This window comes from Dissoconium aciculare (assembly GCF_010015565.1).
Source record: "Dissoconium aciculare CBS 342.82 unplaced genomic scaffold K489scaffold_25, whole genome shotgun sequence".
NCBI classification, from domain to species: Eukaryota; Fungi; Ascomycota; class Dothideomycetes; order Mycosphaerellales; family Dissoconiaceae; genus Dissoconium; species Dissoconium aciculare.
In genome coordinates this window covers 61969-72672 of record NW_022984975.1, presented here as the reverse complement: position 1 = coordinate 72672, position 10704 = coordinate 61969, and the positions used below count along the sequence as shown (strand labels likewise).

Sequence of the window (10704 nt, the reverse complement as noted above, 5' to 3'; positions counted from 1 at the left end):
TCATTATTGTTGAGTTTACGCGAGTTCGCAAGGGTTTGCGCGCGTGGGTGGATGCCGAGGTGTCTTTCGCGGAGGGTTTCAAATGGAACGTCGTATGCATTTGCTGCAGCTCGAAGAGATGGAACTTGGTGGGTAATATATGCTTGAAGGGCTAAAGAAAGTCTTCCCTCAGTTTGAGAGAGCATTGTAGGCAAATATTGTCATATAATAAGAGGAAGAAGCTCGAAGACGCGTTGTGGGCGCGTTTTGACCGGCTCGGTGGTGTGACCGGCTCGGTGGTAGGGTACGTTAACACAGCCCGACTCTCACTCTCGCCTCGTTGTTGTGTCAGAGCTCCATGATTCATTCTCGCCTGATGAATGTACATTACTTTGACAGTACTTGCCCGCATTCCACTACACAACTCAATGCTCAATGACTTCTGATCGCCTCTCCTCACTTCGACCTCCTCCTCCTCCCTCTTGACCCATTCTTCTCTCATCATCACCGCCATTCGACCTCCACCTCTCCCATAGCCGCCGCTCCTCCACCTTCACGGACACCATGGCGCTTAGTCTGGGCGATTTCTCACGCGTGCTCGACATCACCAAACAGCACGAGCCATTGTTTCTCAAGGATTGGGACGTGTCGCTTTTGCCTGCGACGCCATCACGAGATGTCGAGCAACTGCCCGGTCTCGGCAACTTCGGAGACGTATGGAGCTTTCTTGGGTCACCGGCGCTGTCAGAGCCAGCAACGCCTGCCGCTCTGTCGACACCACTAGTCAATTGTGCCCTTGATCTTCCGCCAAAACAGACAAAGCAGGGAAAGCCAAAGCTTCTCGCGCAGAGTGTTCAAAAGCCGGCTGACAAGACCCAAGCTGTGAATACTCAGGCGGCAAAGATCTCAAACACACCTGTCACTAAAGCAGGTTCCGCAACACCTAAGAAGAAAAAGGTCACTCCACAACGACCAGCGTCACCATTATTTCCCAAAGCACCCGCCACCGCGCCAGCAAAGGTGAATGCGAAAGCCCAAACCACTATAACCCGTGATACTACTGCCACGAATAAGCTGCCGCTAAGCGTTCTCAAAGATGCCAGCGTTACTGCTCCCAACACACCTACACCCAAACCAAAGCTGGCGTTTCTGCCTGCATCTGTACAACCTTTGGCTGGCGGAGGAAGGCCGATGCAGACTGAGCATCGTATAAAGAAACCCATCTCACAAACACCGCGCTCTATTGAGCCCAAGGTAGCTCGAGCACCAGAAGATAAGGATTGGGATCTGTTCACACGCATTATGAAGAACTTTCCCGAGGATCGAAAGACCCTCGTGGCTCCCATGAATTTGACAACACATAACAATGACCCAAACGGCGTTCACATATTTGTTGACGCGAGCAACATCTTCATCGGTTTCATGAAAGAGATGAAGCTCTCTCGAGGCATACCAGACCACGTGCGGATTCCTCGCGCCGACCTATCTTTCGACTCTCTCGCCCTGCTCATGGAACGACGACGTCCGGTAGCCAAGCGTGTTCTTGTGGGCTCCACACCTCACCTCCCAGCATTTGACAAAGCCAAAGCTGTTGGCTACCAATGCAGCATCCTCGAAAAGGTTGAAAAGGCCAGACAGTTGACCGAACGTCAAGTGTATTTCAAAGAGCAGGAAGAGGCGCGCAAACTGAAAAGTCCCTACCGCTCAAAATCCTCTCGTGCACAGTACAGCTCGGGAAACACATCTGGTTCTGACACCGGCACTGCATCAGCACCTCAGTTTGACCGTGTGAAAATGGTCGAACAAGGCGTCGATGAAATCTTGCATTTGAAAATTTGCGAGTCAGTGTTGGATCATCCTGGTAAGCCAGGCACTATTGTCCTCGCGACGGGTGATGCTGCAGAAGCAGAGTACAGCGATGGCTTCTTGAAGACATTGGAGCGTGCGTTAAAGCACGGGTGGACGGTCGAGCTTCTGAGCTGGAGTCGCAGTATCTCTGCTCTCTACACGAAGCGCTCGTGGAGTAAGCAGTGGGGTGATCGATTTCGTATTATTCCGCTTGATGAGTATGCGGAGGATTTGTTGGACATGTCGATTGCGTCGGCATGAGCTTGTTTAGAGGTTCGCCTGTGTTACGACACATGTACACTTTGATGGGGTTCTTTATTTCATCTTTCGAGAGCGTTTGAGCATAAGCATGGCATAGCATATGACTTCGATTCTTGCACAGCGATTGTTGTTTTAATGCATATATTTCCTTGCTGTCTCGACAGCACTTTGAAAGATTTCTCTTCTGATTACTTCCCTGACCTATTTTATCACGCCGACAAGTATGCACTGTATGACTCCGAGAGAGTTCTGAGTTTCGCCATGTCCACGAGAGCCTGAGGCGTCCTCCGCGGGCAAGAGGTGCTTCTTCAGACAACATGTCCCGTTGACATTTCGCAGACTATCATCAAGCGCCCGGCCATTGCGATGCAGTTGTACCTACCTTTCACAGTTTTATGCTATTTATGATCGTCCTTCGTTTCCCAGGAAGTTACGATCGTGCGACAAGGCATGAAACGATAATGTGAAAGGTGACGATGTTGTGCACGATGATGCACAGCGCGATACGCTACGTGATGTACAAGGGACAACCTGGATCTCTCTGGAACCTTGAATGCCAATTGCGACCGAATTTGCTCAAGTCAAATCTCCGTGCGGCGCGTATGCAGGCATGAGGGATCGTCTGGCCTTGACTATCATCTTCTGCGGTCACGAGCTTTGCCATGTGAAGGACGGCGGAGTGCACAATTTCAAGAAACGTCTTGGGACACCCAGGAAAGTTGATGAGAGTCTTGGAGCGCCTGTAATACTAATAATATTCAAGGATGTCTGCACTTTGACTCATGATTTTTCGTCTTTGAAAACTGATAAAGGCCATCGAAACCTTGAAGCGCCTGTACTGCTAGTCACGTCCGAAAATCTTCGTCGTGCAATGCAGAGCAAGATCTTGGGATACCAGGAGAAGTCATTCGAACTTTCGAAGCGCTTGTACCACTGATCATATCCAAGGATCTTCCCCATGAAAATGTTTGGCGCAAACAAATTGAAAAACCACCCGTATAAAATTCAATACGAAAACAAAGATATTGCTAATAACAATTTGCGTACTATCCCTCCTCTTTCATGAGAGCTCTAAACGAAGCAGAGCAACTTCGATCGCTCTGCTTGGCTGTCTTGACGCGCCTGTACTACCTGCTGAAACGCTGCGTAGCAAAATTTCGAAGTGAACACACAAACATCCTGGCGAAGAAACAATAGTCCAACCTCACCTGCAGAAGACAATTTGTCTACTATTCCTCCTCTTTCATGATTCCAAGAAAGGCAATATTTTCCATATCACACAATCATAATCAACATTGACGAGATTCCAAAGATTTCGCTGAGATCAATCTGCGTGCAATTCCTCCTCTTCAAGAACTTTCACTGTTCAAGCCCATACCTCACAGGCTTCTTTACCACGCGGCCTCCGCGGGTGGTGGTGACGGTGGCAGCGGTCTCGATATTTGGTCCCTTTCTGCCTGCGATCTTGCGCTTCTGATCGCGTTGTACTTTCGGAGCCTTAGCTTTGCCCGGAAGCAAGGCCTTGACTTCTATTTTCTTCGCAACAGGTTTGCTGGTGGTTCTGCTGGGACGAGGTATCTTCGCAGCCTTCTTGCTCGGATTTGTCTTCTTGACTGATTTATCTTCTGGAATAGGCTCTGGTCCTTCGACAGACTCGGCAATCTCCGCAGTTTCCGCGACCTCACTCAAATCTGCCTCCTCGACGGATTGCGCAATCACAATCAATTGTGCGTTCTCGGACAACCTTCTCTTTCGGCTTTTTGATGAATTTCCAACAGACCTTGTTTTCTGGACAGCCCCTGACTTCAGTGCGGGAATTCGAGCCCGTGACAGTGTCTTGCTCTGAGCCTGCTCTTGGCTTTGAGTCTGTACCGCGCTTCGGAGTACATGCCCAGATGCTGGCTGTTGTGCGGATACATGGGTTTCCGGAGAAGTGTGCTTCTTCGGTCGTGGGTGCACGCTTGTGCTGATCACGTTCCCCAGGGGTGGTGGTGGTGAGCCTGTATTAGAACCTGCCAACCATTTGCTTACGGCCCTCGACGCCGGCGACATATCTGGTGGTGTCACCGATTCGGGCATCGTCTGTAAGCCAGCCACGCTTCCCGCCGAAGGTGACAAGGCTGGAACAGGACATCCCATATACCTCAGTATGAATCTCGTTTTCGCCGACATTTCTGGTTGTGTTGGCGGTTCGGGCAACGATTGTAAGCCGATCACGTTCCTCGGCGGTGGTGACAAGGCTGGTCCAGAATCTTCCGAAAATCTCCTCGCGACCTCCTCATTCGGCGGCATTTCTGGTGTTAGCGATCTGCTCACCGATCGGATGAGTCCCATGGATTTCATCATTGTCGTAAATGCCTCTGCATTTCGAGCGGTCGGCGAGGGGGCATTTGCCGTCGCAGATGCGCGGCCTCGATTCTTTGTCGTTGGAGGCTCAGCGCCTCGCCATGGGTTGCCATTGCCGACTGTCGGTTCGCCAGCCAGTACCTGGCGTTGCTCTTCTATCCAGTCCAGGACAGCTTTGTGCTCTTTGATTGCCAGCAATGTGGCATCTCGAAATACCTCATACGCTTCTGGCGGCCAAGATTTTGGGTTCGTACCAGCTCTCGCGATGGCAACGGCCTTCTCTTCGTCTTCCAGTTCATCTTGAAGGCCGAAGTGAGTGTACAGATGTTTGCACTGAAATTCGCACCACGTCGTCAGTCGGCTCTGCGCGGCGATGTCTTTCGACAAGGGAAAGTCAATCTTGCTATAACCATGGCTTTCCCTGAGACGATGATACTCTGCAATATGCGCGTCCAGAGTCCACGAAGGCTGCCTGAGGCTTGGGGATAGACGGGATTGATCAACGATGTATCGATTACCGGGCTGCCAAGCTCGGAACTGCTCCCACTGAAAGCTCAGATACCGCAAGAAAGTGCCCCCGCGATTTTGCAGGCCATGACGTTTGAAATACTTCTCCATCAAGATCATTCGCTCTGAAGGATGCTCGAGCTCGTCGGAAGAGGGTAAAGGAAAGTTCTCGCTCTCGAGATGTACTCGGGCGATTTCAGTGAGACGTCGCTCGTCTTCACTTGTCCACGAAGCTACGGACGGGGTACGCTCTCTTCAGACGATGATGATGAGTCGTCGCTCCATGACTGCATGTATCGAACAGTACTCACCTAAGTTTCCGAGCGAGTTCTTCGGCATCTACCGGGCGGGTCAGACTCGCTGCATGCTCCTCTCTGTTGAGTTTACTGCACATGGTAGATCAGCACATGAAGGATGCCTTTGACGTGCATCAAACGCCAAGGGACGATGAATCTCACTCAAGCCGTGCACTCAAGATCAGAAGCTGATTGTGAGTCAAGTTCATCTCTCCAGGTCCTGTATATTTAAACGTCCTTCCGTATGGAGTCAGCACATCAGGCATCTCGTCTGGGCTCTCAGCCGCGCCTGCTTGGATCATCTTACACGCCCTCTCGAGTCATATTGGCCATCACGTAGTCAACTTGCGCTTCATCCTCTCTCGAAGGGTGTGGCCTAGACCCGCCGACGAGGCGATCTTCTTCGCCATCTCCGCATAAACTCATGATGCCTGCTTTCGATATGGAAGACGCAAGAATGGCAAGGCAGATCCAGGAATGCGTGCGATGTAGCGACTGAGAAAACAAATGATATGCGCTCGCCACGAGTCACGTCAATTTATCTTTCAAAATTTCCACGAGAGAAATGTCATGGGCAGAGATGATGTCTTGCGCTCAGCCATAATAAAAGTTGATGTACGCCTGACTAAAATGCCGCCTGAGCAATGTCACGCATTGGAGATTGGAATGCGCATGCCTCCTGATCGAAGGTGTGTGTGCGACGTGACCGAATAATTCGCTGGCTGGACAGGGATCACTCTACACAGATCATTCCACAAGAGTGCGCCTTAATCCGGGAGGCTCGATTGCGGCATTTCGTGAGAATGCTTGTATTCAAGTACTTCTTTATTTTTGTCCTGTGATACTTCACCACTCTACGCGCCAGTGCAAGCTGAGCTGGGACGGTTCGTGTAACACAAACCAGCGCACATCACAATTCGGCACTGCTTAGACGCCGGGATAGCAAACGACACAGGCTTCATACAGTGCTCCTGTTATCGACTATGGCGAGCATCAAAGACTTAAGATGGGCGCGGGATTGCAAGCAATTCAGGAAAGTTCACGCACCACCGCAGCCATGGCAGATCACAGCATTTTTGCGGTCCTCGTGAACGCGGAGGTTTTGTTTGATCCCGCATTCACTGGGTCTTGGAATCCCCACCACTTTGAACCAAGATCAGCAATTGATACGTTTCTTGACACTGATGTCAAGAGTCACTTGAATGACTATAAACACCCGGGCAAATTTGGAGATCTTCAAAGAGGTGCCCATCTTGTCTTGACTCTGGATCGACTGCCGAAAGATCCTGCCAAAGGATGGGTGATTGGACACGACAAAAACGTATGCGATATCTATGTCGGGATCGGGACTGGTCACATAAGCGCGGAGCATTGCAGGATTCAGATCGATGATCAACATCGCGTTTGGCTATTCGATCAATCTTCTCACGGCACCATCGTCGCCTATGGACGTCACTGTAGCGGTCTGCGTCGTTCAGATCGATTCTTCCTCCACAGCCGGTTTCGATCCGTAGATGTGGACTGGAAAAAGATTCGAATCGAAGTAGATCACACAAAATTCTACATATACTTTCCAAACCACAACTCTCCACACCCAGAATACGAAGCGAAGTTGAGGCGGTACTGTGAAGCGGCACAAGATGCTCTACCTCCAATGCATGGGCTGGGTCTGGCAAGTAGGATTACCACTATGCAGCCTACTGAAGCCGCGCCCTCAGGCCGTCAGGTTTCTCCATTCATGATTGATATGCAAACACTGTACAAAGTTGATCACTGCCATGTCACTGTGGCTTTCAACACTCGCGAAGGGTACGTTTGTGTGCAAAAGAAGACGTTTCACACACAAAGAGCGAATCACAGATTGGCGGGTCAGACTGAAGAAGCCTGGCTAGCCAAGACCCGTGAGCAAGTCGCAACTATGCAGAAATTAAATCACGTAAGTGGCCAACCATGTCAGCCATACAGATGAATATCATCTTTCTAATGCCATGTAGCCGAACATAGCACGCGTGCTCGACTTCTGGGAACAGCCATCCCCAACTTTACTCATGCCGTACTACTCGGGTGGGGATCTCCACCACTTCCTCTGCGAACGTGACCGGCGACCTTTAGAGGTTACAAAGGTCCGTGATCTCATGCGTCAGCTCTTAAGCGGCGTTGCAAAGCTTCATGCGCGCGGTGTTGTACACCGCGACTTAAAATCTCTCAACATTGCCATTGAATCGAGCGACAATCCTTTTTCGGTGGTGATTCTCGACTTTGATCTTGCAAGTACCAACCCAAATGGAGTGATGAGAACAGTGTGCGGCACTCAAGGCTATTTCGCTCCAGAGATCTATGACAGAGATAAGACAAGCAGGAAGCCGGTGGGATATTCGTCGAAGGTCGATGTCTGGTCATTGGGCATGGTTTTCCTGGAAGCCATCAGGCCCGATTTCGCGAAGGAGCTACACGGAGAGTGTGCGACTCACGAATATAATGGCACACCCGCGGGATTCAGTCTGAATCATTATGTCAGGTTCGTCAATGAAGAACTGACACGACTGGACGGCAACGTACAGTTCAGCCAAGGCGAAAAGAAAATTATCAAAGCGATGCTGGACGCAAATCCAAAAAACAGAGTCACCGCCGCCCAATGTCTCGAATATGCTTGCGACATCGGCCTCTTCCGCAAGAGCAATGAAGGGGAATTCATCTACGAGGCTGGGAGAGGACCAATCACGGACTTACCGGTGCTGCCCGTTGAAGAGAACCTTGCCACAATCGCCGAGCACGCTCAAGAGGATGACTCGGCGCCTCCTGCGGCTGAAGCGGGACCGTGCTACAACATCCCCTCTGAAGCTACTACTCATCAGGAAAGTGGCAATAACACCCCTCGTGCGACTGAATGTGACACTCCACAGGTGTTTGTTTCATGCGTTGAGGAAATAGATGATACCCAAGGAGAGGAGGAGCCCGACGAGTACTCGCCAGCTCCCAGTGGAAGCAGAGCGCCTTTGCATCCTGACTTTTTCCAGCCATCCGATTATCGCGGGTCTTACTATGTTGAGACTCCGCGGTTCGTCGAGAGCGAGGCTGTGCGTGTATTGCCAGATGAAAAGGACAATGTCACGCCACACCCAATCGAGATGTTGCCTGAGACTTCGACGGCTTTCGGGTGGGACGATGAGACTCCGCAGGTCAACGAGATGGACGATGAGACTTCACCGGCTATCGAGACGGATGCTGGATATGAAGTCTCGGTCGAGCCATCTTCTACTGCTGGTTCTGACGATAGCTTTGTCGGGACTACTGCGGCGCACGCTCCTGGGCAATCTGTCAAAGCGTCGACTGACACTTCATCGAGGGTGTCAGGCGACGAGTTGGCAAGCTTTGTTGAACATCAAAGCGAGATCGTGTGTGGAGGTGACCACAATCATGAAGATCAGACAGATAATGCGTCTACAGGCAGCGCTGTCCAGAACTTGATCCACGTTGAGTTGTTAGAAAGCTCTAGCTGGAAGCGTCGCGCGCCAGACGATGATGAGGGAAGCACTACTGACGCTCAAGCCGGCTCTACGAAACGGGTCAAGGCCTCCCTGTAGTTCGTTGAAACAAAACGTGATTTGGATGATGAAGTCGACGTGGCACCTTGAACTTCGCTGCACCACTCCTGTTTACATAGAGCCACATAGGGCAAACTCACAGCAAATTTAGACTGTGTACTGTATTCGAATGTTTGGATGATATACAATGAAACGATGTAAGCTATTATTAACCTCTGGCAATTAATGAAAACAATTCCCCATCGTATATCCAGCGCTTCAGTCCATTGGTAGTATCTCATTGTGCTGTGCCATGCAAGTTGCCGTTGCCACTCCTCACATGAAGGTGTATCGGGCACAAAGGGTTAAACACACTTATGGCGCGACTGCCAGCACGGAACCTGTGAGTCGATGTTACCATAGTGATCAGCCCTGCAAGATTAATCGCTCGGGGGCGAGTCCTAGTCACTGTTTTCGGGAGAACGATTGTTTTGACCAGCCCCTGAAAATGCCAATTTTCGCGATGTTGTGGGAGCATGTCACCACCACACACCTAGAAAACATAATTGCGATGAGACGAGATCGTAGAAGTCTTGGTAGCGTGTCATGGTCGTTGAGTACAGTCATTTGTTCACGGACGCAGGCCATTCCAGCCACATTCGGGAGAATCGTCAAAGAAATGACTGAGCACAGAGCTGCATTTTCTCTCTCTTCCGATACTTATAGCAATCTTTACATCGTCAGATGATGCTGATGTATGAACGACGACGTGTTATGGTAACACGGCTCGGAAACCTCAACAAAATTGCCAGCTGGCGAAAGAGGCTGGGTCGACAACAAAAGAGTGTCAAGCGCCTGTGGCCAGAATGCAACAAGTCACCAACAACAAGCGACTGATCTTCCCACTGAGTCGTTCTGTGGTTCTAATAGTATCAGTCGCTGAGATGCTCATGATCACGAAGCATGACCACGCGTGGCCAGAAACTTGATTCGTTGCCAATGAAATTCGTGCAACAAACCTTCCAGGGGTCGGGCGTAAGCTCCCAGCCGGTAATTCAAATATGACCAAAAATCAACGACTCAGCAAGCTTGAGAGTCCCTGCTGTGGCAACTTGGATGCGAAAGATTTGTCAAAGGCGGAGGTTTCGTTTCACTGGTTACAGCGGGCCGCGTCAGTCGTGCAGGATGAGACTTCGTCTTTGTTTGCAAATTTTTTCATTGGTATCCAGATGGAATGGAATGGGGTCGTAATCCAGTGAGTCATTAACTTCTATCATGATTCAAATGTGGTTCGTCGACGATTTGTTGCACATACGACCTCCTTTTCCAGCATAATCTGTAGTATGCTGCAAGAACAGCACGGCGATGTTTATGAGGAATCCGCCCAGTCTGAGAGATCAAGTGATTTGAGTGTTTCTCGGCTATGTATGATCGTCGGTATGCCCATAGATCTTCTTAATTACTACTGAGAGCCGCCGCATCCGCCGAAGCCACACGTGTACCGGATCTCTCTATCAGTTTGCCATTTTAACAGATCGCGTGAGCTAAAAAAGGGCGATAGAAGAACCCAGCAGTGGCTTTTTATTGTCCCCAATCATTGATCGATCGAAAATGTAGAAACGCACTACAAGCCTCTTGCAGCTCTGATGAGTGCTTTTTCGTATGTCAAAATCTATAGCCGGACACGATTGCCGAACGATGCGGCTTCCCATGCTCAATGCCATGGAAGTCGCGACTGATACTCATAATGCTAATTGTCAGCAGAGACCAGAGTATCTCACAAAGGTTGAATAACGGTGCCTCGCGGGTGTCTGACGACATGCGCAAAGCAAATACCAGACTCTGTTGATACGCTCACTTGACCTTGCAGCGCAACTTATTCTTATCGCCAGCATGTCACTCAACAGACACCTACCGTATCAGTCCAGCATCGACTTACTATC

General features: G+C 50.2%; 3 protein-coding genes across 3 annotated transcripts; 2 read left to right on the top strand and 1 right to left on the bottom strand.

The window, feature by feature from the left end:
* The first annotated feature begins 356 nt into the window (after positions 1 to 356).
* K489DRAFT_385415 (uncharacterized protein) lies at positions 357 to 2268 on the top strand. Its single transcript, XM_033606098.1, has one exon. It carries the CDS (start codon positions 544 to 546, stop codon positions 2086 to 2088), a length of 1545 nt encoding a protein of 514 aa, XP_033454962.1. The 5' UTR covers positions 357 to 543; the 3' UTR covers positions 2089 to 2268.
* Positions 2269 to 3236: 968 nt separating this feature from the next.
* Positions 3237 to 5403, bottom strand: K489DRAFT_137633 (uncharacterized protein). The gene has a single exon (XM_033599101.1). It carries the CDS (start codon positions 5059 to 5061, stop codon positions 3448 to 3450), a length of 1614 nt encoding a protein of 537 aa, XP_033454961.1. The 5' UTR covers positions 5062 to 5403; the 3' UTR covers positions 3237 to 3447.
* A 547-nt stretch (positions 5404 to 5950) lies between these two features.
* On the top strand, positions 5951 to 9136 carry K489DRAFT_137673 (kinase-like protein). The gene is made up of 2 exons (XM_033599102.1): positions 5951 to 7173; positions 7232 to 9136. The coding sequence occupies exons 1-2, from the start codon at positions 6244 to 6246 to the stop codon at positions 8819 to 8821; spliced, it is 2520 nt and encodes an 839-aa protein (XP_033454960.1). The 5' UTR covers positions 5951 to 6243; the 3' UTR covers positions 8822 to 9136.
* Positions 9137 to 10704: the final 1568 nt, after the last annotated feature.